Source organism: Eublepharis macularius, chromosome 6 (assembly GCF_028583425.1).
Source record: "Eublepharis macularius isolate TG4126 chromosome 6, MPM_Emac_v1.0, whole genome shotgun sequence".
In the NCBI taxonomy this organism is placed as follows: domain Eukaryota; kingdom Metazoa; phylum Chordata; class Lepidosauria; order Squamata; family Eublepharidae; genus Eublepharis; species Eublepharis macularius.
In genome coordinates this window covers 7343238-7370513 of record NC_072795.1, presented here as the reverse complement: position 1 = coordinate 7370513, position 27276 = coordinate 7343238, and the positions used below count along the sequence as shown (strand labels likewise).

The 27276-nt window shown below is 47.1% G+C and overlaps 1 protein-coding gene across 1 annotated transcript in view; it reads left to right on the top strand.

Annotated features, from left to right (window-relative positions):
• Positions 1-27276, top strand: part of LOC129332910 (solute carrier family 12 member 9-like) — a 110843-nt gene that overhangs the window by 11329 nt on the left and 72238 nt on the right. The window contains exons 2-6 of the mRNA XM_054984214.1: positions 18901-19035; positions 20404-20541; positions 23331-23630; positions 26210-26317; positions 26433-26544. Of these exons, the coding sequence (XP_054840189.1) occupies positions 18901-19035; positions 20404-20541; positions 23331-23630; positions 26210-26317; positions 26433-26544 (793 nt within the window). The remainder of the gene's footprint in view (positions 1-18900; positions 19036-20403; positions 20542-23330; positions 23631-26209; positions 26318-26432; positions 26545-27276) is intronic.

Here is a 27276-nt window from a genome sequence, read left to right as displayed (position 1 = left end):
TGTGTGTTCTGTTTAGCCTCTTGCCAAAATATAACAAATTATTCAAAATAAGTGCTTGCGCACTTGCTTAAATGATACAGATTGCTTTTCTTGTGAGAGTTTGACTTATTTTTGGAATAGCTTTTTTAAAAAGCTTGGAGGAACACAGATCTGGGCTTATCTTTGGTCTCTGTGGGGAAGCCTCTCTGCAGCAGCTTTGTATAGTGGTTAGAGGATCTGGGAGAGCAATGTTCAAATCCCCCACTCTGCCGTGGAAGTTCACTAAGTGACCTAGGGCCAGTCACACGCTGTCAGCCCAACCTGCCTCGCAGGGTCGTTGTTGGAGGAGGAGAGAAAGATGTTGAAAGCAGGGCCCTTTTCATACTGCTTACCTGCTGGCGCAACGACACGGAACATCGTGTGAGAAAACGTGATGTTCCGCGTTTTTTGTGCGATATTTCGCGTCGTTGTGGCAGCAGGTAAGCAGTGTGAAAAGGGCTCTGCTTTGGGTCCCCATTGGAAAGAAAAGTGGGGTATAAACATCTCATCAGTTTTCGGATACAAACATAAACATCTGCAACTATATTGATTAAAAGAGTATGATGGAAATAGTATTAAAAATCCTAATCAACAGCATTAAAATGTGACTGGTTTTCCTTGATTTGAAACTTTCAAAACCTGGCTGATGAGAATCTTTGTTGCCAATTTCCTGAATGCTCCTGTAGTTTTAGCTAGGTTTTCTCATCCTTGCTGAAACTATGACTTCTGTGACTTAGTCTAAGGAATTTCTTGTATTGTTTCGGGCAATATAACATTAATCCAGGGGTCACGTCCCCTGCTAGCAGGAGGCCAGGGAATAAATGGCAGCTTTAATCACCAAGCATTCCTAGAGACTTTCTCAAATATCCAAAAAACTGGTTGCAGGAACAGATTAACCCTTGGTTTGGCAGTTGTGTGTGTGTGTTATGTGCCATCAAGTTGCCTCCGACCTATGGTGACTCTATGAAGGAAAGACCTCCAAAACGCCCTGTCATTAACAGACTTGCTCAGATCCTGCAAACTGGAGGACGTGGCTTCTTTGATTGAGTCAAGCCATCTCATTTTAGGTCTTCCTCTTTTCCTACTGCCTTCCACTTTTCCTAGCATTATTGCCTTTTCCAGAGAACCTCGTCTTCTCATGATGTGACCAAAGTACGACAGCCTCAGTTTTGTCATTTTAGCTTCTAGGGGAGAATTCAGGCTTGATTTGATCTAGTACCCACTTATTTGTCTTTTTGGTGATCCGTGATATCCGCAAAACTCTTCTCCACCACCACATTTCAAATGAATCAATATTCTTTTTAGCTGTACAGGTATAGAATTAAGTCCACATCCCTGCGTTCTCCTGTCCATAGGGACATGCTGAGGACCAAACTGAACATAACCTGGGAGATCCACACCATGGTGGATCTCCCAGGTTATGGTGACTTAGAGCTAAGCTACAAGAGACGAATTACGAGAGGAGGAGCCCGTGAAGGGAGTTGCAGTGTTAGCCAGGAAGCTGAGTTTTAAAAGCAATCGGAATTTCCCCTCTCCACAGAACCGGCAAAGATCGCTGCTCAGAGGGTTTGTTAATTTCCTCTTTGCCACCCTGAAGTCTCTGTCAGTTTCACCTCCCCTTCTAGGAGGTGAAGAGGAAATAAACACACACCCCAGAAGCCATCTTTACTGGCTCCATAGAGGGGAAATTGACAGAGCCTTTAGGGCGGCAAAAAATTCAGATTCCCGGCTAATGTTGCAACTCCCTTCATGTAAGCGTCCTCGTGTAATTCATCTCTTGTAGTTTAATTCTAAGGGAACCTTCACAGGAAATCTCTGAATACCTATGCTAGGAGGCAACATGAAGCTTGGCGTCTGTACTTGGTTTTTGGCCCTCCAGAGTAACTTGTTGGCCACTGTGTAAAGCAGGAAGCTGAATTTCTGGCTAGCAGAGCTCTTCTTACGTTCTGATGCCCCCGTGGACCTCTGGATTCTGGTAAAGTGCACTTATCTTTTCCTCCTCCCCTACCACCACACCTCAAGCCCTTGTAGTGCTTGCGGTGTCAGCTCCCAGGTGGGGTCTGAAGGTCTCCTGGAATCCTACCTGTCCACCAATTGCAGAGATCATTTACTCTGGAGAAACATGGCTGTTTTTTAAAAAATATATATATTTTTATTGTAGAAAAGTTAAAAGATAGAGCAAAGAAAGAAAGAAAGAAAGAAAGAAAGAAAGAAAGAAAGAAAGAAAGAAAGAAAGAAAGAAAAAGAAACTCGGCTGTTTTGGAGGGTGATCTCTATGGCATTATACCCCGCTGAGGTCCCTCTCCACCCCAACCCCTTCTGTCGTAGGTTCCACTCCAAAATCTCTAGGAATTTCCCAAACTGGAGTTGGCAACCCTATGTGATGGCAGTTGGGATATGTTAAATCCATTCATTGATTCGAACTCGTATGATGCTTTTAGATTGTGTAAAGTTGGGAGATCATAATTTGGAGACATTTTTCTTCAGAAGGGGCGAGAGAGCTTTATAGAGCAAGGGAAGATCTCAGGGTAAAATTCAAGAACAATCGAGGCAAGGCACGGCTGGGAAGGTGAAGCAAATTGATACGATGTGATGGGTGTTGAATTCCAAAAGTGGGGAATATGTGGCCCATTGAGGGATCAGTTCGGGGGAAGAATTGCAGCCTGTGAATGAAATGTGCTATGATGCGTTTGAATAAATGGTTCTTTTGTAAAACAAAATGGAAAAAAAAGAGTTAAGAGGGGGGGATTAACCCCAGTCCAGCCCGCCGTGGCTGCTTTTGACCCTTTACGGAATGCAGCAGGTCTTAAACACGGATTTCACCGGTCACACCCCTAACTTTGTCTTTAGTTCTAAATTCGTGCACTTGGTTCTGACTGAGAAGAGAGTCAAGAGCCCAGTAGCACCTTTAAAACTAACCAGCTTTATTGTAGCATAAGCTTTTGAGAAGCACAGCTCTTTTTGTCAGATTCACTTGATGAGGAGAGCTGTGATTCTCAAAAGCTTATGCTACAAGAAAGTTGGTTAGTCTTAAAGGTGCTACAGAAGACATCAGCAAGCTCACACGCGGTGGTGGTGGGGTAAATGGCAGCGCTCTTATTGCTAATGGATTTCTTCTGGTCTCCTCATGACAAGGAGACTCTTGAGGTCATGTTTACACCCTCCGAGCCTCTCCCTTCCTGAAGCCAGCCTTTCTGGGACATACCAACTCCGCTTGTTGAACTTTCAGTTAGCCTGAAAAGTTGCAGAGAGTCAGATGGGGTCATCGCTCTTGTGCAATCTCGGGGTGTAACCCGTCTGAGAAATGGAACATTTAAACATTGTGTAAGTAAACTAAAATGAACTGGGTTTTGACATTTTCAGCTAGAAAATTATAAGTGTTTTACTCTGGAAAGGACAAACTCAGAGGAAACGGTGTTCTAATAGTGAGGCAAGATATAGCAGGAGCGATCAAGGGCTGTAATGCAAAGTCTGATCAAATACTATCAATAAGGCTTCACAGAAAACCTATCACCATAATCTTCAAGTTTATGCTCGTCCTTTCTTTTTGAGTCTCTCACAGTACTATATCCATTCATTGTGGGTGATAGGGGGGATAAGTCTTCAGCAGATAAGTTAAGGTCATGCTGATAGCGCCTTCTCACCTGATGGGAGCCTGATAAATTTCATGCAGGGTGCAAAAATTGGGGAAGTGACTCTTACAAGGCTCTCGTGGGGAAGGGCGCAGCAGCCCCATAATTGCTTTATTGTAGGGTCTATGAATCTATTTGATTGCTGGGAGAGGGAAAGCCATGCTGGAGTTGGCCACCCTTATCTATGAGTCTCTCAACACGAGACGCCTGGACCCGTGTTTGTCAAGTGCTGGGAGATGCAGTGTTATCCGGGAACCATAGTTTTAAAAGACAGAGCCGGCAGAGATCACTCTGGAGGGGACAGATTCTCTCACAGCCCTCCATCAACTCTGGCATGCCGAACTGTCTCCCCTTCCCTGAGCCTTTGCCTTGCTGAGGATTGTTTAATTCAGAATTTTAAGCAGCGAGGGCAGTGTGGCAAAGGCTCCGGAAGGGGAGACAGTTCAGTACAGCAGAGGCAGCGGAGGATTGTGAGAGAATCCATCCCCTCCAGAGCAATCTCCACCGGCTCTGTCATTTAAAACTACATTTCCCAGCCAACATTGTATCTCCCGACCCATGAAGAACACATGTCAGAAGTCTTGTGTAGTCTTGTTTTGGGAACTTAATCAACTAAAGCTTGAGTTGATTAATCCATGAGAAATGAATGAAATCTGGCCCTCCAGTCATAGTTGACTTACGGCATTCCCTGGTGGGGTTTTCATGGCAAAAGACTAAGGGCCGCCAAACTACAAGTGACTCCTGACACAGGTTGGACACTTGTCAGCTTCCCTCAAGTTTTGATGGGAAATGTAGGCAGCTTGGCAGGATGTTGTATAAGTGATAGTTGAAAAGTCCATTGGACAGCAGTCGGAGAGCCAATCTGCAAGACCAGGACGCCTACATTTCCCATCAAAACTTGAGGGAAGCTGACAAGTGTCCAACCTGTGTTGGTCATCACTTGTAGCTTGTCCCTAAGAGGTGGTTTGCCGTTGCCTGCCTCTTCAACCTTGGTCTTTGTTGGAGGTCTCCCATCCAATTGCTAACCAAGGCCAACCCTGCTTAGCTTCTGAGATCTGACGAGATCAAGCTCTCCTGGGCTATCCACTTTATTAAAAGGCAGAGGGCAGCTAGCATAGTGGCTCGGGGCAGGGACATTCACCTTTCAATTTTTGCCTCTTTTTTGATCGTCTGTTCACCTTTTGGCCAGCCACTCTTCTTCAGCCCCACCTAACACTTCTGCAACATCACTCTAAAAAAATCCCTGCCATTTAGGCACCTCGGATGCCGAAGCACTCTGTATCTGTAGAATCCTGTGATGAAATATTATGACTAATCGTCCCGAGTTCTGTTCTGTACGGTCACTTGATTGATATTTCACTCTGCGATGATAAAAGCGTTGGCTGATTTCCTCGTTGCCGTTAAGTGGATGGCAGGCGACGTGGCGTTGGTCCACATTTGGAACTTCAGGGAACGTGGCAGAGAGAATGCTTGAGGGCCTGTGTTGCCCCTCCCACTAATGAGAGCCAGCGTGGCATAGTGGTTAGAGTGTTGGACTAGGATACGGGAGGCCTGGGTTCGAATCCCTGCTCTGTCGTGGAAGCTTGCTGGACGACTTTGGGTCAGTCACACCCAACAGGGTTGGTGTGAGGATAAAATGGAGAAGGGGAGAATGTAAACCGCTTTGCATCCCCTTTGGGGAGAAAGGCAGAGTATAAATGAAGAAAATAATTTGTATTGTCGAAGGCTTTCACGGCCGGAGAACGATGGTTGTTGTGGATTTTCCGGGCTGTTTAGCCATGGTCTTGGCATTGTAGTTCCTGACGTTTCGCCAGCATCTGTGACTGGCATCTTCAGAGGTGTAGCACCAAAAGACAGAGATCTCTCAGTGTCATAGTGTGGAAAAGAAGTTGGTAGGTCATTTATATCTACTCAGGAAGGTGGGGTTGGGCTGAGTCATCCTGTAAGAGTTTCCCAGGGTGTGGAATGCTAATGGCGGGAGGCTTCACTGTATCCTGAGGAGGTTCTTCTGCATAGGGATTGGTGCTTGATATGCTAATCTTCTCTGCAGGGCTATTGTTGGGTTGTTTGTTTGTTTGTTTATTACATTTCTAGACCGCCCTCCCTGTCAGATGGGCTCAGGGTGGTGTAACAGCATACAATTTATAACATACAGTTTAAAACAATAAAAACATTATAAACATTTAAAACATTATTCCATGTGCAATAACATTTCTCAAATGGTGGGTATAAGTATTAAAATTCAGCATTTTAGACGCAGGGCTTGACTCTTACACAATGACCTGCGTCACACTTTATGAGCTCCTGCAGGGGTGGCGGACGGTCTTCAGTGGTGTGGCCAGCGAGAGGACAGCCTAGCCCCCACCATTGAACACCCGTGCAATTCCATAGCCCTTTCAAGGAGGATAGAAGCATTTGCCAGTTGGTTGTTCCCCAGTGGCCGGTTCTGGACCTCTCCTGCTTGGCTGCTCTTAATGGTGCCCCGAATCTTCTCCCTTGGGTACCAACCTCACCCTATCTCAAGGTAATAGAAAAGAGCGAGAGTCCAGTAGCACCTCTGTGTTCCTTGGAGGCTGCTTTGTTTGTCAGCCCAACGTCTAGTGGTCCCTAGCCCCAAGGAGGTTTTCCTTGCCTGAACCAGGGCCAGGGCTTTTTTGGTCCTGGCACCAACCTGGTGGAACTCTGCGGAAACTTGGGATCACTTGGATTTGCTATCTTTCCGCTGAGCTTGCAATGTTCCGCCACCACCAGGCATATGGTGATGTTCCACCAGGCATACAGTGACTGAGGTGAGCGAGCCGTCCAACCGACCTCTTGCCATAAGGGGGTGTGTGTTCTCCCCCCCCCAACTTTACATCCATCTGGTAGCTGGTCACCCTGCCCCATGAGTTTGTTCAGGCTGAATGGGTGGCGCAATATGTGTGCCGCTGTTTTAATGCACTGTATTATTGCTTGATGGTTTTATATTTTATGCTGCCGTGTTTTAATTATTGTATTTATGATATTGTGGTGATCTGCTCTGAGCCCGCTTGCGGGGAGAGCAGAATATAAATTCAATTTAAAAAATAAAAATAAAATAAGACTAGGAAAATTAGTGGTAGGGTAGGAGCTTTCGTGAGTCACAGCTCACTTCTTCAGATACAGACTAACACGGCTACCCGTGTATTGTCAAAGGCTTTCACGGCCGGAGAACGATGGTTGTTGTGGGTTTTCTGGGCTGTATTGCCGTGGTCTTGGCATTGTAGTTCCTGACGTTTCGCCAGCAGCTGTGGCTGGCATCTTCAGAGGTGTAGCACCAAAAGACAGAGATCTCTCAGCGTCACAGGCTACCCATCTTGATCTATCTCAAGGTAGGAGTTGAGAATAAAAACATCATTTTGTCAAAGCCTTCTCAATGCTTCTTGAAGAAAGCAACGAAAAAATCCCTCGATGAAAACACTTCGGACTTCTCCTTCTGCTTCTTGGAAAGGATGTTCAGTTTGCAAAATGCTGGTTTCTCTCTCCTTTCACTGTCACAAACAGCTGTGGTTGCTGGGAATCCCATGTGTTTGGGGCTAACTTCCCCTTATGCAATCCCTGTGGCTGTCAAGCAGCCGCACTCACTTCCAGGTTGGTTTAATGCCAGTGACCCAGTAAAGCTGCAGGTTAACGTTTTGCCTTCACCTTTTCAAGTCCCCCCCCCCTCCAAAAAAATGTTGAGGACGCAGGGCTTTTAGAGGCTTGTGTCAAGTTTTTGAAGGAGGCAGCGTAGAAAATAACAAGGAGTGTGATCTGTGAAGCAAGACCTGCTGAGCTGAAAATCTCTCCTCGGCTGCAAACAGAGGATTTTTTGTGAAAAAAGCATTCTGATCCACCAGCCAGTTAAAGGCTGAACTGCCACTAAAGTGGTTAATCGAGGGACCCCTGTGTGCGCCTCCCTGTGATACCCCGCTATGATCTGTAAAACTGAACACTCAACATAATTTTATGCAAATCAGATCGTCTCTGCATAATGATTCTTAGCAGTTACAATGCTTCACATTTGTATAGCGTGCTTTCAAGTGTTCAAAGTGCTTTACATACATTATCTTGTTGTAGTGCCGATAATAGCCCCGTAGGGCCAGTATTATTCTCCACATATCCCCGAGAGAAAGAGGTGAGATTTGAATCCAGATCTCCGTGGTTCATAGCCCTGTCTCCTGTTCTCTGCTTACACATTGCTTGGAAAGAGCAAGAGTCCAGTTGCACCTATAAGACTAACAAAATTTGTGGTAGGGTATGAGCTTCCGTGAGGCACAGCTCACCGCTTCAGATACAGCTAGAATGTGAGTCCGTCTGTCCTTATATCTTAGAGAGTGGAGTTATTTCAGACGCCGAATGACAATAGCTGGTGAATGACAATAGCAAGAGTTGCTTGGAGTGTTTGGGGGTTTCTCGTGCATTTGCTCAGGCACGCGTACAACAATCCTGCCATGTAGGCCAGTGTAGCTGTGGAGAAGGGATTGAAACGCAGAGAACAGCTTTCAGAGTTTATGGTTGAATTTGCGACTTGGAGGCGGGGGGCGGGGTTTCCAGTTAATGGCCTTTCCAGAAGTTTAGGTGTTTTTTTCCACATACGTTAACTAGTGTCTGTGTTTTTTGTGTAGCGCTTTAGAACCTTTGTGCGTTTCGTGTACATTGTTTCCTCACTAATCTTAGCAAAAAATCCCGTAAAGCACGCCACGATTACCAGCATTTTTAATAGCGGCTGCAATGTGTGGGAAAGAAGATTAACCCTTTCACCCCTGCACAGTTCTGTTAATTGCTTCTCCACCTCATCATTAGCCCAGGGAAGGAGAAAAGCGTATAGTGGTTTCACTTAGCAAAGCCGAGTAGGTGTGGAAAGGTTCACCCCTCTTTCGTGTGCATGTTGAGGCCCTGATCCTGTCAGGAACTGCTATTAGCTTTTGTGAGGGAGAAATCTCTGGGGAGATTTTTTTTTTTCATAGGCCTGTTTTATTTGTGCTACTGTTGGGCTGCCTGAGGCCACCTCGTGAGTTGAGGTTTGTGCTTTGGGGACTCCCTGGTTTGCCACACTGGATCCTAACCACCGTGTGATTTCTGTGTTTATGGCTGTGGGGGAATCCCGGCGATTGGCTCGAGTTTATTTCCCGCTGCTCTGGACGTGTCGCATTTCCCCAGGACCCGAAATATTATTATCTTGTGACTGGAAAACGGAGTGCACAACTTTCACAGATGCCTATAGGTTAATTCTTGTTAGAGTTGCCAGCTCCAGGTTGAGAAATTCCTGGAGGTTTGGGGGTGGAGCCTGGAGTGAGTGGGGTTTGAGGAAGGGAAGGGATGCAGTGGGGTATAAAGTAGGCTTGCCAGCCTCCAGGTAATAGCTGGAGATCTCACGGAATTACAACTGGTCTCCAGGCAACAGAGATCAGTTCCCCTGGAGAAAATGGCTGCTTTGAAGGGTGAACCCTATGGAATTATATCCCACTGAGGCCCCTCCCCAAACCTCACCCTCTTCAAGCTCTGCCCCCCAAATCTCCAGGAATTTCCCAACCTTGACCTGGCTACCCTAGTATAAAGCCACAGAGTTCACCCTCCAAAGCAGCCATCTTCACCAGGGGAACTGATCTCTGTGGCCTGGAGATCAGTTGGAATTCTGGGGAAACTCCAGCCACCACCTGGAGATTGGCAACCCTAGTTTTTGTGATTGTGGCTACTGATGAGTAATACAGTTCCTTTTTCCTCTCACTGCACTCTGTCGAGCCTTCACCGAATACAGGCGTTTCCTTTTAAAACACTCTGATTAGTTTGTAATCAGTATTTCCTCTTTCCTGCCCCAGGTTCTTGAGGGGACTTTGCTAGGACAGAAATCCAAAACCAAAAGTCCTCTTTGAGTGTGATTTCTGCCTCCTGGACACATAGGTTGAACTAAATTTGTTTAGTCGTGAAGGTGCCCCTTGGTGTCTACCTTATTCTGCTGCACACGGCTGCCCATATGGAACAATCATTTTAAAATGGTCTGTGGAGGTAGATGGGAATGTCCTAGAAAAGAGGGGACAATTGTTCTAGAAAGAGGTGAGGAAAGTTCTAGAAAAGAGGCCGGCAGGATTTGTTTGGATGTGGGGTTGCCGGGATTGGAGGGGGTTTGTGGCTGCTGGACACGATCCAGGGTTGCTCCCAGGCCGGCTGTCTCACACCAACTGGGGTCTCATTCCATCGCCTTCATGGGCCAACAGGGCTTTGCCACGATTCAAGGAGCTTTGTGTGGATTAATAGTGTTTTTTATTTCATTTGTTCTTGTGTGGAGCTAGTGGCTGGACTTGCGTGAGGAAGATTTGGGTTCAGAGCATCCCTCAGTCATGAAGATGGCAGGTGGCCTTGGGCCTGCTGCTTCTTGTCCACCTAGCCCGCCTCACAGGGTGGTTGTGAGAGTGAAATAGAAATGTCCCCGGAAGGGTTCAGCATCCTCCTCTGATTTCAGTCCAGTAGCATAAGAACATAAGAGAAGCCATGTTGGATCAGGCCAATGGCCCGTCCAGTCCAACACTCTGTGTCACACAGTGGCCAAAAAATCCAGGTGTCCTCAGGAGGTCTGCCAGTGGGGAAGGGACACTAGAAGCCCTCCCACTGATTGCCCCCCCCCAAACACCAAGAATACAGAGCATCACTGCCCTAGACAGGGAGTTCCATCTATACCTTGTGGCTAATAGCCACTGATGGACCTCTGCTCCATATGTTTATCCAACCCCCTCTTGAAGCTGTCTATGCTTGAAGCTGCCACCACCTCCTGTGGCAGTGAATTCCATGTGTTAATCACCCTTTGGGTGAAGAAGTACTTCCTTTTATCCATTCTAACCCGACAAACCTAAAAGACCAACTAGATTTCCAAAGTCTGAGCTTTTGAGAGTCAAAGCTCCCTTCGTCAGGTATCTCATACCCTGGAAATCTAGTTTTTCTTTAAGGTGCTACTGGGCTTGAATCTTGCTCTTCTGCTATAGGCCAACATGGCTACCCACCTGAAAATGTCTCCCTCTGATTGTTGTCCTACCTTTCCTCTGAGGAACTGTGGGTAGTATAATGGTTCTCCTTCCCTTCATTTCATCCTTACAGTAACCCTGTGAGGTAGGTTAGGCTGAGGGGTAAGTGACTTTGGCCTGAGGCTTACCTAGTGGGCTTAACCAAAGAATGGAGTGTTCATGCCTCACAAAAATGATGAGGAAAATTGTGACTGTTATCTTCTTCCTCTTGGCCCTCGTCCACAATAGAGGATGATAAAACCAACCTACCCTGCAGGTGTGTTGTACTCATTGCCACAAGATAATGCGTGTGAAGGGTTTTCAGCAAGGTGTATTTGGGGGTTGTGGTTGCTGGTTGTGGTTACCCATTCGAGAAATGAACGTTGTTTGAAAGGGCCAGTGCATTTCTGTGACTTGAATGTTCAGAACTCGATCGGAAAAAACTTGATTCATGTTCTCCGCATCATAGATTTGGGAGCCAGATGATATAACGTGTCTGCAACCTTGGAGGAGCAACACAAAATACATGCTACAAACTATCACTCCCTTGTGTTGTGCTTGTTGCCAGGTGGTACCACTTTACTCTCCCACGGAAAGAGCTAATATATAAATACTCATTCCACACCTGTGAGTGTGTGTGCAGGTGTGTGTTTAATCCCTCAGTGTATAAAAACCCGGGGCTGGAAAATGGGAGAAGCCAGCTTTAGAAGCAGGCTGGGTTTTGATGTGACCTTTTTCCTCTGCCTTTAGATCCAGAGGAGTAGCCGTGTTAGTCTGTAGTTGCAAAATAGTAAAGAGTCCATAGCACCTTTAAAACTAACCAACATTATAGCATAATCTTTTGAGAACCACAACATTGTTACATCTGACGAAGAGAGCTGTGGTTCTCGAAAGCTTATGCTACAATAAAGTTGGTTAGTCTAAAAGGTGCTAATGGACTCTTTACTTCTCTGACTTTACTGCTCATGAACCTCTCAAGAGTTGAGAGAGATTCGGTTTTTCAGAAGCGTTGGCCTGCTAACTGATAATGGGTTCTGGCAGTCCAGTTAAGCGGAAAGAGGGCCAAGCTGAAAGTTTAGACGTTGCCCACCTCTGCTTTCAACATTCGACAATGTTATGGGAACAATCCTTGACCAGTCTACTTGGAAGCAAGTCCCCATTTATTCAGTGGGTCTTATCCCCAGGGAAATGTTCTTTGGATAGCAATCCTATATGAATGCAAGGGCTTTTTCTAAGCCATTGCCAGCCACCAGTACCCATTAACGTTGAGACAGGGCTGGGGCTGGTGTGTGCTTTGGAGGCACGCTGGCAGAGGCTGTGCATGTGGTACCTGGCCAGCTCTGTTCTTCCAGCCTGTGTCACCTGTGTTGCTGCTTCCTGCCCATCGAGTTCACCTGCATTCTCTCACCTGAGGCCCAGAAATAAGAACCCAGCGGTTGGAAGAATGCCACTCTGTGACGGGTGCAGGCGGCCAAGGAGCTTGATCGTTTCCTTCCCTGGTCGCTTTCAATGGCTGGCACCTGGCCAGCCTTGCTGCTTTCTCTGGTTGCTGTTACTTGCACATTTCCCAGAACAGGCCTCAAAGGTTTCTTCCCAAGTTGCTCGTAAAGAATCTTTGCCCAATCAATTAATGAGCCAACGGAGAGAGCGTCGGTCAAGCGGGGAGCTGTTCCCCAGGGCTGGATCCTCTCTGCACCTCCCTCTTGCAGGAGCATGCGTGCAAGCACACCGATATCCCATAAAAGCGAATCTGTAGAGCAGGCGAGTCAAAATAATAAAAATGAGTGGGTGTTCAAAGCACTTTACAGATCGGAGCTTGTGGATCTTTGCATCATCCTGCGAGGTTTCGGGTGGGGGCCGTGGCTCCATGCTAGAAAAGCATCTGCTTGGCTTGCAGAAGGTTCCGGTCCGATCTCCTGTTAGAAAGAGGAGGTATTTATTTATCTAAAGCTTTTATTAGCTTCCTTTCTTCCAAAGGTGCTCAAGGCGGGTCACAGTTGTAAAATATAAACAACACGGTGGAGAGTGCCATCAGGTCCTAGCTGTCTTACGGCGACCCCTGTGGGTTTTCAAGGCAAGAGACTAAGGGCCAAGCTACAAGTGATGAATGGCACTTGAATGGCAAGTGAATAGACTCGGGGCCAAGCTACAAGTGACGAATGACTCTTGAACGGCAAGTGAACAGATTAGGGCCAAGCTACAAGTGACGAATGACACTTGAACGGCAAGTGAATAGACTCAGGGGCAAGCTACAAGTGACGAATGACTCTTGAACGGCAAGTGAATAGACTCAGGGCCAAGCTACAAGTGACAAATGACACTTGAACGGCAAGTGAATAGACTCAGGGCCAAGCTACAAGTGACGAATGACTCTTGAACGGCAAGTGAACAGATTAGGGCCAAGCTACAAGTGACGAATGACTCTTGAACGGCAAGTGAATAGACTCAGGGCCAAGCTACAAGTGACAAATGACACTTGAACGGCAAGTGAATAGACTCAGGGCCAAGCTACAAGTGACAAATGACACTTGAACGGCAAGTGAATAGACTCAGGGCCAAGCTACAAGTGACGAATGACTCTTGAACGGCAAGTGAACAGATTAGGGCCAAGCTACAAGTGACGAATGACACTTGAATGGCAAGTGAACAGACTTAGGGCCAAGCTACAAGTGACAAATGACACTTGAACGGCAAGTGAACAGACTCAGGGCCAAGCTACAAGTGACGAATGACTCTTGAACGGCAAGTGAACAGGCTTAGGGCCAAGCTACAAGTGACAAATGACACTTGAACGGCAAGTGAACAGACTCAGGGCCAAGCTACAAGTGACGAATGACTCTTGAACGGCAAGTGAACAGGCTTAGGGCCAAGCTACAAGTGACGAATGACACTTGAACGGCAAGTGAACAGATTTAGGGCCAAGCTACAAGTGACAAATGACACTTGAACAGCAAGTGAACAGACTCAGGGCCAAGCTACAAGTGACAAATGACACTTGAACGGCAAGTGAACAGACTCAGGGCCAAGCTACAAGTGACGAATGACTCTTGAACGGCAAGTGAACAGGCTTAGGGCCAAGCTACAAGTGACGAATGACACTTGAACGGCAAGTGAACAGACTTAGGGCCAAGCTACAAGTGACAAATGACACTTGAACAGCAAGTGAACAGACTCAGGGCCAAGCTACAAGTAACAAATGACTCTTGAACGGCAAGTGAACAGATTAGGGCCAAGCTACAAGTGAGGAATGATACTTGAACGGCAAGTGAACAGACTTAGAGCCAAGCTACAAGTCACAAATTACACTTGAACAGCAAGTGAACAGACTTACATGTATTCCTCCCGTGATCGAGTGGAGCGCAAGTGGAGCACAAGTGAACAGGGAGGAGTACATGTGAGTCTGTTCACTTGCCATTCAGGTGTCATTCCTCACTTGTAGCTTGGCCCTAATAGAGGTGGTTTGCCACTGCCTGTCTCTGCAACCCTCTGCAACAACTCTTCTTTTGGGCTCTCCCGTCCAATTACTAATCAAGGCTGACCCTGTTTACCTTCCGAGATCTGATAAGATCGGGCTCTCCTGGGCTCTCCAAATCAGGGCAAAAACAACAACATATTTTTTTAAAAAAAGACTTAACACAGTTAAAGTACATTAAAAAGCTGTCCTAAATAAAACAGTCATCAGCTAGAGAGTGAGAGGGGCCAGGCGGATCTCTCTGAAGTGCCGCTGGACTCAAATCCTGCTGTTCTAGTGGTTAAGTGGTCTGGTTGTGAACCACCCTGCTGGTTTGCATCTCTCTACTGTCATGAGGTCAGCAGGTGGCCTTGGGTAAGCCACTCCACTCAGCCCCAGCTGTATTGTGGGGATAATAACAATAGTGACTTTGTTGACCGTTCTGAGTGAGGCGCTAATCTGTCTAGAAGAGTGTTCTATAAGCTGTTATTATTATTATTATTATATTTGTGTTGCCTCGGTTCGTGTTAGTTTTAAAGCATGTGATCAGATCTCACTTGTACCGGTGAAGAATGCCTTTTGTTACTTATGCTCTGTTTCAGCATTTCTTCAGCTCAGTATTTGAAATCTTTGCAGATTTGCATGCGTACTTCCCTATTACATGTGTATCGAAATGTCTTTGAAATGGACTGTACTGACCCACACAGGGTAATCCGCCTTGAGTCTCAGTGAAAAGGGCGGACTAGAAATAACATAAATAAATGAAATAAATAAAATTGTGGGGCTGTCACCGAAAAGGTAGCAAGTGATGTGAACGACTTCTGCCTGGAGATCCACTGCCGGTATAAGGAGATAATACTGGTTTTGATGGAGCAGTGGTCCGATTCAGTATAAGACAGCTTCATATGTGTGTTCATGGTATGAAGACAAATATTAATGGTCTCCAGGTTTCTTTCTATCTATCTATCTATCTATCTATCTATCTATCTATCTATCTATCTATCTATCTATCTATCTATCTATCTATCTATCTATCTATCTATCTATCTATCTATCTATCTATCATCTTCCGCCTTTCTCACTGAGACTCAAGGCAGATTACATAGTGTGAGATTAGTACAATTAGTGGCAAGGACAAGGGCAGGCATTTCCATACAGTATCAAGAACATTTCCATAAACAATGTCATGGGGTAAAAGAATATAAGTTTAGTATTAGCAAGGATCCAGTATGCGGTTGAGGAACTGCTGAAAAAGAACATAATCAATTCTAGGACTCACATTGAGCAACATGAAGCACAGGTAGGATATAGGAGTACGTATTTAAAGCAACAGATAATGTGTAAGGCAACATAATGGCGAAATCTATTGGTTTCTAACTCATTAGCGAAACATCTGGGATCCCTTTCCTACAATACCACCCTCTTAGCTGAGAAAAAAGGCCTTTTTGAATAATTCAGTTTTTCATTGTTTGTGGAAAGCCAGGAGGGTGGGGGCTCCCCTGACCTCCTCAAGCAGGCCGTTCCACAAGGTAGGGGCCACCACAGAGAAAGTCTGTGTACTGGCTGCTGTTGATTTCGCCCATGTGCAGGGTGGCACCTGCAGGAGACCCTGTTCGGATGAGCGAAACTGCCGTGGAGGGAGGTGGTCCCGTAGGCATGCCGAGCCAAGGCCACGAAGAGCTTTATATGTGATAACCAATACCTTGAACTGAGCTACTTGTGCTTCATGTGGTCTAATCAGGGCCGGCACCACCATTGAGGCGGTGAGGCGGCTGCTGTGGGCCCTGGGACACTGTTCAGATGAGCGAAGCTGCCGTGGAGGGACATAGGGAGAGAGGCGGTCCCGTAGGTATGCTGGACCAAGGCCGTGAAGGGCTTTGTATGTAATAACTATTACCTTGAACTGAGCACGGTAACTGATAGGCAACCAATGGAGCGACTGTAGGATGGGAGTGATGTTCAAGCTCCTGCTTGCTCCTGATAATAGTCGAGCCGCAGCATTTTGCACCAATTGGAGCCTCCTAGTTAACTTAGGTGGGAGACCCATGTATAATGCATTACAATAGTCAAGTTTTCATATTACCATAGCATGGATCCAGGTGACCAGGTCGGCCGTGTCGAGATAAGAAGCCATTTTCTAGGCTAGAGTGAGATTGTATTTATTTATTTAGAGCCCTCCTCTCTTGCGGGGGGGGGGGGGTTACATTACTTCAGACTACAAGCTAAACTACAGGAGACGAATTACACGAGGACATTCACATAAGGGAGTCATAATGTTGGTCGGGAAGCTGAGTTTTACAAGACAAATCAGAAGGTTCTATCAATTTCCCTTCTCTACAGAGCCAGCAAAGATCACTCCTCAGAGGGTTTGTTCATTTCCTCTCGGCCTCCTAGAAGGGGAGGTGAAACTGACAGAGCCTTCCGATCTGTCTTTTAAAACTTGGCTTCCCGGCTAACATTGCAACTCCCTTCACATGTGCGTCCTCGTGTAATTCGTCTCTTGCAGTTTAACTCTACAAGGTTAAGGCTCCGAGTATTGCTTGCTTGCTTCTGCAAGAAAAAAAAGACATGCATGTAAAAAACTATTTTGTCAAAAGGAAGGTCTCTAGTCTCGTCTTTCCCCTGAGATGCTACTTTTCTATGTGAAGGGAGTCTTTGCATAGAGAAAGAAGCATTCAGTTGTCTCACCTATTATGTACTGTGATTTCTGCTCATAGTGATTTCAGTTAGCAAGGATTTCAGCTCATAAGCACGTCTTTATTGAAAGCCAGAAGCAGACAGAGAACAGGCTCACGCTGGAGCCATATATATATATATATACACATAAATATCATGCCCCTTTTCAGCAACAACCAATAAGAACACACGCAACTAGAAACCTTCATTTGCATCAACTATGTACAAAGTAACATATTTACATGGCAGCAATTGGTCTTTATTCAGTAGGACCGATTGGCTGCTGCTAACATAGTAACAACCAATGGGATTGAAGGCCTGAGGAGCCTAGCTTTGACTGACGCTAGTGCAATACATAACATGACCCCTCCTGCAGCCTGAAGTGGTACAGTCCAGACACAGGTTTACTGCCTCCAAGGGGACTAGCTTTGGCTACGCTCCTTTGTGTAGCTTTGCCAGGAAGGTGGACCGAGAGATTCTCCTCGACTGCAATGGCCTGTCCTCGCTTGGCATGTTTGGTCCCTGGAGCAAAATCCAGGCTCCGTGGCCTGCAGCTTCATACCTCTGGATGTGGTGTCCGAGCTCTTGTGCCCAAATCTGGTCTGCTACGCATGCAGCAAGATGAGGTGGGGGAGGTCCAGTAGTTGTTACAATAGATGGCAGCATATGGTTTGCAGAGGGTATCCCCTTTGGGATGCACGTCTGTATAAAAGACTCCTTGCAAGTAGAAAACTAGCACAGCAAGAAGTGGGCTGGGTTTTTGCACTTTCTTTCCCAATTTACTAAGTTGTTTCTAATTACAGTGAGATTTTTCATTGAACGGAATATTCTAAAAACAGAAACCTGAAGCAGGCATGGCTGATGTTGCGGTATCTGACAAAGGGAGCTTTGAGTCTCGAAAGCTGATACCCTGGAAATCTTGTTGAGCTTTAAGCTGCTGGACTCTTGCTTTGGCTCTGCTGTATGTTTAATCCCGGCCTTATGGTTCATCAGTAACCGAACAAATGCCTTTGGATGCTCGGTCCCTGGATTCTGCGAATTAGTGTATATTACTCCTGAACATGGAGGCTTCGTGTGTAATTCTGAGTTGGCTAATAGCTGTTGCTCGGCTTGTATTTCTTGAACCCGCCTAATTTGTATTTTAAAGCCGCCTTCTCTTGTCACCCTCACACCATTCCCTGGCAATGAAATTTCTCCAGTTAATTATACCCTGGTGAAGGAAGCGTTCCCTGAAACTTGCCTTGAACCTGCTGCCGATCTGGTTCATTGCATCTCCGCAGTTAAACGTCTGATTGTTATTTCTCACTGTTTGTGCTCTCCCGCCGTTGAGCATAATAACATCCCCTCTCCTTACAGGCTTGTGTGCACGCAGACCCACTCAGCGTTGCTTGATTCATAACTTACTACTTGCTACTCGATCGGGGCGTCAAAATCACTCAGATGTTTCTGTAATGGAAATCGGAGATTGGGTGCACTTGTTATCCAAGACGCTGGGATTACCAGAGAGGTGTCAAAACGGGGCACTTAAAGAAAAACGCTATCTATTCTTATCCTACCTGTCCTCTTAAGATTCACAGAATCACAGAGTTGGAAGGGGCCATACAGACCTTCTAGTCCAACTGCCTGCCCAATGCAGGATGAGCCTAAAGCATCCCTGACAAATAATTATCCATTCCGCACATATGGTTTCCCCCCATCCTCCATTTTATCCTCAAAACTATCCCGTAAGCTCGGTGAGGCTGACCCAGTGAGCTTCACCACAGAGGAGGGACTTGAACCCAGAATACACAACCTGCAACTCTAACCACTGTGCAACACAGTCAGAGTTTTCCATTTGGTTGTTGAAATTTAGGGCCAGACTCAATATGACGGCGAGGACAGGAAGATCGAGCCGTTCATTATCTCACGCAGAGCTGGAATATTGTTCAACGAACCTGAAACCTGCGCCTTGTGCTACTTTTTAATTTTTGTCCCTTTCCTAGTCCTTTCCAGCAACCAAGCTTGAGTGACCTATGACCACAATTGTCCGAAAATTCCTGGAAGAAGCCTAGAGGGAACTTGGGGTGGGCCACCCCTTACCTTTCAGCTGACTGTCTCCCTCTTTCTCTCTCTCGTATTCTCTTGGCAGGATTTGTGGTCGGCCAGGCTGGATTATACCAGGCCATCGGTATGTTCGTGGTAGCCTATTTCATCATTGGCATGACAGTCCTGTCGGTGTGTGCCATCTCTACCAATGGGGCCTTGGACGCTGGAGGTGCCTATTGTATCCTTTGTATGTTAAGCGGAGCACACTTGGATTAGATCAAAGTTCCATTCGGTCAAGAATCGAGCAGCCGGATGGATGCCTGAATGGATGAACAAATTGTATGTATATACGTCAATGGCTCAATTAACTTCTTAGAGACACAATAGACCAATTTCAGAATTTCAGGAAAAATGGAAAGGGTTTTTTTTTTTTACTGTGCAGCTGAAATTTAAGAAAAATAAAAAAAATTATTAGTAAAACAGATCAATTGTTAAAATCAGAAATCTAAACTGTAGAATTTAAATTGTTGAATGTTATGTTAAATGCTGAATATAAAATGTCAAGTATAGTGTATTTTACTATAAATAAGTACGGGGAAGGAGAAAAATATTTTGTAGCTTTAATTTGTGTTATGTGCCGTCAAGTCACCCCTGACCTACGGCGACTCTGTGAATGAAAGACCTCCAAAACATCCTATCATTAACAGACTTGCTCAGATCCTGCAAACTGGAGGACGTGGCTTCTTTGATTGAGTCCAGCCATCTCATTTTAGCTCTTCCTCTTTTCCTTCTGCCTTCCACTTTTCCTAGCAATATTGACTTTTCCAGAGAATCTTGTCTTCTAATGATGTGACCAAAGTACGATAGCTTTAATGCTCCATTACATAGTCTGTTTCTGATATTTTGTTCACTGTCTGATATTAATTAGAAAAAAATGAGCAGCCAATCAAATGCTTCTAGGGATACATGTTCTTCACCCTGCACACTCCAGAGGAGTTAGCCGTGTTAGTCTGTAGTAGCAAAATCAAAAAGAGTCCAGTAGCACCCTTAAGACTAACCAATTTTATTGTAGCATAAGCTTTCGAGCATCAAGTTCTCTTCGTCAGATGCATGATCCGAACTGGTCAAATACAGAAGAGGAGGAGAGAGAGGGGAGAAAGAAGGGGACATATATCACAAGGGGACAGAATGCAATTAGCGTGGAGGCAATCAAAACATTCCTTTGCTTGGAAATGTAAACATCTCCTTTTGGTGTGCAGTCAGTTTGCCGTATTAGTTTGTAGCAGTGAAAGTATCCAATTCCTATGTAGTATAAGCCTTCGATAACCACAGCTCTCCCTGCCAGCTGCATCTGACAAAGAACTGTGGTCCCCGAAAGCCCACACCAGGCGTCACGTACTTCTCCCCCCCTTCCATTTCTGCTGCCCCTGCCCCTCCGAGCCATAGCCTTTTATCTTCTTGGAAGCATTGCAAGACCCCTCCCGCACTGATCTCCCAGCAACTCGAACACGGCCTGGCAACTCTTCTTCACGCTTTTCCTGGGATAGCAGCATTCTCTGTCGTCTGTGCCGTGCTCTCTGCAGCTCCTTAACTCTGCCTGGCACAGACATGATCAGCCGGGCGCTGGGGCCCGAGTTCGGGGGCAGCATCGGGATAATGTTCTTCTTGGCCAACGTTTGTGGCAGCGCCCTCTACATCTTGGGGCTGGTGGAAGCTGTCGTGGATGACTTTGGAGTGCCGGGAGGTGAGTGCGTGAGCCCTGCGCCACGATAGCCCACCATGCCCATTACCCCATGGAGATATTGCTTGGCCTTGTCTGGGCTGCAAGAAGAAAGTGGCTTTGAGGATGAAGGTGGACTACAGGTAGCCAGAGTTAGCCATGGTAGAGGTGCTTGGGTTTTTTGCCGTGCCGTCCTTGCCAGTCAGTGTGCATAGACAAGCGACGTTGTGAAGGACCACAAGCATGCACGTCAGGATCAAAGGCACAAAGGAGCACTTGGTGGGCAGCGACAGTGACCTTGTATTACCCGCAACTCTCCAACAAGCAAACTGTCTGCATTCCTTTACCCTCTGTGGGTGGCTTTACAAGAATCGAGCCCAGAGTTTTGGTCATGTACGGGTCTTACTTCCTGCTAGCAGAAAAACACAGGTGTGGTTTTCGAAACATCAGATCAGTCGCTGTAAAGTCATTCTGACAGGCGCCCAGGGTGGTGTGAGATAAGGCTCTGGGAAAAGATAATGATCGCTCATGAGGACGCGCGGAGTGCAAGCCGAACTGGATGTTACACAGACAGCTGAACAGTTCGCAAATGGTCTTTTTTTCTCTTTTTACTCAGTCGGAAAGCAGATGTGGGGAGTTCTGGTATGAGCAGGGGAACAAATTGGGGGAGAAGGGATGTTGTTTAGCCCTTTCCTCTCCTGTTCTTTGTCCTTTTAAATTTGCTTTGGGGGACCCCTTTTTCCTCTGAAGAAAAGGAAGCAGTGTGTGTGTGTGGGGGGGGGGGAAGCATTTTGAATGGAAAAACTGTCAGGAAGTGAAAGGGTTACGTCCCCTTTTATATTTAAAAACCAGGACCAGTGGCAAACTCCCTTAGAATGTCTGACTTAACCCCCAAGGTCTGTTCTACATTTTGTTTTGCCTCAACTTCCGGTCAGGTCTTGCTGAGACTTCTTACATAGAATAATCTGTCAACGGAGACGCAGGGCCTAAGTGGTGGTGGCTTCAGAGATATGGGGGCACTGTGCTTGCATCCCTTTCTCCTGCCATGCAGCGAGGATAAATAAAATGTGTATATTTGAAAGTTAGGCCTGTTCTGTTCATTGAGAAGCCTTTGAGTTTGGTATCAGCTTTTTAAAGTTTATCACTGCTTTTCTTTTTAAAAACGTAGCTTGTTTGTTAACAGTTTTGGACGTCTGGAGAAATAGTGTAGCTGTTTACAGAAATTATTAAAGGTTTACAAAAATTCCTGTTGGAGATAAGTCTGTAACTGCTGCCGTGTATCCGCCATGCACAACCACATGTTTGTGGAGGCAGCTGTTGCTGGTTTGGAGGCCCTTCAGGCAGTTAAGGAGGTTCCATTCCACAAGCTACATGAAACCGTGCTAAGATTATAACCACATGCAATGAATTGTCTAAGAAGTTTGGAGGGAAATATTTCTCAGATTTTGGGGATGCTTCTCTGCGACCCCCCAGCTTAAATTAATCTTGCTATCTGTCATCCATCAAACCTTAGCGCAGTCCACAGAAGTGGCTGCACAAACCTCAACCCACTACTGTCCACAGGCTGCTTATGAAAATCGGTGGTTTGAGGTCCTAATTCAATAAATATCTGGCCCTCTTCTAAAACCACAGCAGGGGTGTATTAGAATTGAGGAGGAGCAGAAAATGCTGGTCTCCCCCTATAATTACTTCATGTATCGTTGAGAGCTCTCCAGTACAATACAGGGAGCATCAAACTCATTCTGGGTCTTCCTCACAGTTTGATAACCACAGGGACGCAAAGCTGCTGTAGCATAGTGGTTAAGTGGTTGGGCTGTGAATCAGCACTCTGCTGGTTCGAATCCCAGTTTTGTCTTGAGCTCAGCAGGTGGCTTGGGGTAAGCCACTCCTCTCAGCCCCAGCTGTATTACAGGGATAATAATAACACTGACTTTGTTCACTGCTCTGAGTGGGGCACTAATCTGTCCAGAATAGCAGTATATAAGTGCTGTTGTTGTGGTTATTAATTAAGAACCCAGAAGGTTAAATGAATCGAAACTGAAGGGTCCATTAAAATTGCTAAATATAGGACATAATTATATATCAATATGCAAAAATACATGTATTTATTACAAAATAATATAAAGACAAATATATCAAGATGGGTAGCCATATTAGTCTGTCTGTACCAATTGAAAAGAGCAAAGAGTCCAGTAGCACCTATAAAACTAACAAAATTTGTGGTAGGAGATGGGCTTTCGTGAGTCACAGCTCACTTCTTCAGATGCCTGAAGATACCCGAAGAAGTGAGCTGTGGCTCACGAAAGCTTATATATTACCACAAATTTTGTTGGTCTTATAGAGGCCCCAATATAACCTCATGATTAAAACCATACAGAAATCTCGAACAAGAACCTTATGTGACCCTGACCAAACGCATTTCGGCCATCTGGCCTCTTTCAGTGGTCAAGCATAATTATTATACACCTGCTCCAGACAATGCAATAATATTACAGTAATTAGTCAGTATAGGAGCAAGTTGGGATTATGTTCTAATTAATATCAGTAATATCAGTAACTCAAGGCAGAGATGTACTTAAGAGAGGCCTCAGCTGAAATCACCTTCTGCCCTAGTCAGGTACACAGGTCTCGAGTGATAATTCAGTTGCGTACCTTCCTATTCTGGCGCAAGGAAGATCAATCCTAAATGCAGTCTGGAGTGACATAAAAGTGTGTAGCATTATTATTAGTCCCTCCCCAGGACTGGGGCGGGGGGCATGTAGAAGATTGCATGCTTGATGGGCAACCTAAACCTTCATTGGTTCTCGTGGCAGAGGGCAGAGCGGGCAGCGGCGTCCACGTTCTGCCAAGCGGTTACTGGTTTGAGCTGCTGTACGGGACGGTTCTCCTGCTCCTCTGCCTCCTTGTGTGTCTGGTGGGTGCCGGCATCTACGCCAAAGCCACCTTCCTCATCTTCGTCATCGTCATGGGGGTCCTGGGCACAGTCTTCCTCAGTTTCTTCCTGGTGCATCCTCACAACGTGAAGGTGCCGAACATCGAAGGCAACAACACGGTCTTCCTCAACGCCTCTTTCACCGGCTTCCGGCTCAGCACCCTCAAGGGCAACCTCTTAGGTGAGTTGTGTGGCCGCCGAATCCTTGACAAAACAACGCCGAACAGGAGGGGGTCCAAGAACACCAAATCAGTGAGGGTAACTCCCCAGGAACCTAGCACTTCAATAATAATATCAAACAGTATTTAGTTATTGATATCATTCTCACCATGTGAATACAAAAGGTATCCAAAAGTTCATTCGATAATACAAAAGTTCATTCAATAATACAAAATTCATGCAATTACATATATATAAATACACACATGTCCCAAAATTGCTGCAGATAGCAAATGGCAGTTCCTTTATATAGCTAAATCCTCTCCTGTATAAATTACTGGAGGAGCAGTGATTCTTGAAACTAGTGTTTGTCCTGCATACAAGGTCCGTATGTGTAGCAAAGACGAAAGGATGGCAAGTTCAAAGTAACTGTAAAGATAACTGCAAATATTCAGAACGGCCAATTCCGAGGAGCATGACACCAACAGTAACACCTGCTGTGAGTTAGCACTAATCGGAAATGGAAAGTGTTACTGTTGGTGTATCAATCTGGAAAGCGTGAATTTGACTGTTACGTATATCAGAGAGGAGGCCAAGATGAAGGGAAACCGAAACGAGCAACTATAAGCTGGCGGGCTTGTTGCCACCTACCTGGAGATCCAGGGGGGATCCTGTCATTGCCCTCCGCACCTCTGCCTGGAGATCAGGGGACGGGGCCACCAGCCACGTGACCATTTTCAAGAGGTTCCGGAACTTCGTTCCGCTGCGTTCCGGCTGAAAAAAAACCCTGGCTGAGAGGATAAAATGGAGACGGCAGATCGATGTTTGGTGCTCTGAGTTGCTTGGGGAGAGGAGGGAGGGAAAGGTGACAAATGTTCATTCTAGGTTTTGGATGTTCAGCCTGTTGCAGAGATACCCCAAGTGTTGCTTGCTTTGGGAAAGGGGGCTGTTATGGTGTGCCTTGGCCCAGTCTGTGGCCTGTGCAGATTTCAGAATTCTCCAGTCAAGGGTTTGTTTTTTTTATGCCTTTGAACACCCTGCCAAAAAGGCCCTGTGTGTTGGTACCCTCCTTGAGCCTTGGTGCCCAGACCGGCTAAACCTTGTCGAATTATATAATTTAAACTCACTAAACTGCTTACAGAGCAGGTTTTGAGCAGCTAGGCACGTTGGTCTGCAGTAGGACAGCTGGCTTTGAGTTCAGTGGCGCCTTAGAGTCCAACAAGATTGTCAGGATTTGAGCTTCCAAGACTCAGAACTCCCTTCTTCAGAGAGTTTCTGAAGAAGGGAGCTCTGACCAGGGCCGGATCGAGGGGGGGGGCAGTGGGGGTAGCCTGCCCCCGGTGCCGCCAAAGAGGGGGCGCCGGGTGTGGCTGCCAGCTGCCCGGGAGGCTGAGCGCAGGGTTGGGAGACCCTCGCCAGCCCCGCCGATGGGGCGGCTGGCTGGCTTGCCGCTCAGGACCTCCCAGCCCTGCGCTCAGCCACCAGCGCGGCAAGCCAGCTGCCCCAGCGCACGCCCTCACCACCGCCAGCTCCGCAGCTCACCATGCACTGGGGCGGCCGGCTTGCTACACGGGCGGCACAGGGCAGCGGGGCACGCTAACTGCACGGAGGGCCTCCTAGCCCTGCGCTCAGCTGGCCGCGCGGCAAGCCGGCTGCCCCAGCACCTGGTGAGCCGCGGAGGTGTCGGCAGCGAGAGCGTGCGCTGGGGCAGCTGGCTTGCCGCGCGGGGTGGCTGACCGCAAGGCTGGGAGGTCCTGCACGCGCGGCAAGCCAGCCAGCCACCCCAGCACACGCCCGCGCCGCCGCCAGTTCCATGGCTCACCGGGCGCTGGAGCGGCCAGCTTCCCGTGTATGGCTCCCGCCCTGCGTGATGATGTCACAAAAGTGACGTCATCACGCAGCGCCGGGAACGCATGCGCGCTCTGCACGCGCGGAGCGCCTGGGCAAGGTTTGTCCCGGGTGTCAGCGCACCTGGATCCGGCAGTGGCTCTGACTCTTGAAGGCTCGTACCCTGGAAAATTTGTTGGTCTCTAAGGTGCCACTGGACTCAAAGCCGGCTTTGTAGCTGAAGTTAACAGACCCAGTGTTTAGAGCAGTGCCTTGAGCTGAAGCTGGGATCCGCAGCTGTGGGCCAGTGCCTTAATTCACCTACCTATTTCTGGGGCTCTTGGGAGGTCGAGCAGAGGACGTCCCCTTCCTTTCCTCAGATCAGAGCTCAGCGCCAGGAACTTACATGGATTTTAGGCTCATCCATGCCTCGGCACCTGGTGATGCTCAGGCCGGGACTTTGGAGGGACAACATGCCAGGCTGGCATAGCGGTTTTGGGGGCAAACAGCTGCCATAGGCAATAGGGCACCTGTGCCTTTAATGGGCATGGAGAAAAAACGGGGAATTTTAGCAGGTGCCGCTTGCAACACTAGCATAAGTTGTGCCAACTGATAATTCTTTCTCTGTTTCATGAGAACTGTTTATGGAGCTGAGCCTAGCGGCTGCATGTGGCAGGGCCTCTCAGGGTACCCTTCATTGGCAAAGATGAGGCTTTCGCCACCCAAGCTCTGCCTGCTGTGTGACCACCTCCTTCCTTCTCCCCTGCTTTGCAGCTGCCTACAGTGTGGATTACACAACTGGGAATGTGATGAGCTTCAGCACGGTCTTTGCGGTCATGTTTAATGGCTGCACGGGCATCATGGCTGGATCCAACATGTCTGGTGAGTATTGCGGGCCCAGCCAGAGAAGGCTGGGGTGGGGGTGCTCCAAGGGGGATACTCTGGAGGTTTCCTCTGGCCTGGGGTGTCCTGATCTCTGCCTCCCCCCGCTCCTCAGGGGACCTCAAGCGGCCCAGCTACTCCATCCCCCGGGGCACCATCATCGCCGTCATCTTCACCTACGTCGTGTACAACCTGTTGGCTTTCCTACTGAGCTGCACGTGTGACAGGTACGTACTGGGCTGTCCACCAGGGGGAGCTCTTGTCCCACAGTTCTTTGCCGCCTTCCTTTGCAAATATTTCCACCAGAGATAAAGCGCAGGACGCCCTCCTTTCAGAATTTCAGCCTCCCTGTTTCGCCCCAGTTGAGGTGAATTGCAGTTATTCCCATTTTACAGACTGGGCAACTGAGGCAGCTCCTCCAAGCCCTTTCCCCGGGGCAGGGATGAGGGACCACTTCAACTGAGTTGTGCTCTTAGCTTACAGTAGATTCCCGCCATCTCCCTGGCTTGCAGATAGAGGCTGCAAGGCGCTGAACTTGGTTTCTGTGTATATGCAGGAGAATTAAATGGACTTGCACCATTTCAGGGTGCAAGTGGGAGTTTCCACGCTTCTTTTGGAGGGTGGGGCAATCTCCCTGGATGTAGAAAATGGGTGCGAGATGGAGGAAGATTCTAGCCCGGCTTTCTCCCTGATCTGTTGGCTTTCTGTGCAAATGAGGCTTTGTAAAAAGGGGGGGGGGCATTCAAACATACAGACCCCCCTCCCCAATCCTGCAGTCTAAAAACATCTGGCCCAAGTTTGCTTCTCTTTTCTGTGGCTGCTCCTGTGGAGTTCCAACAGAAGATTTCCAACAGCATTCAAGAGCCGGTTCCTCGAACCGCAATTGCCAAACATTCGATTTGCTTTTGTGTGGCTTTCGTTTCCTCTGCTTGCAAGTTGATGCTTTCATTTACTGAGCT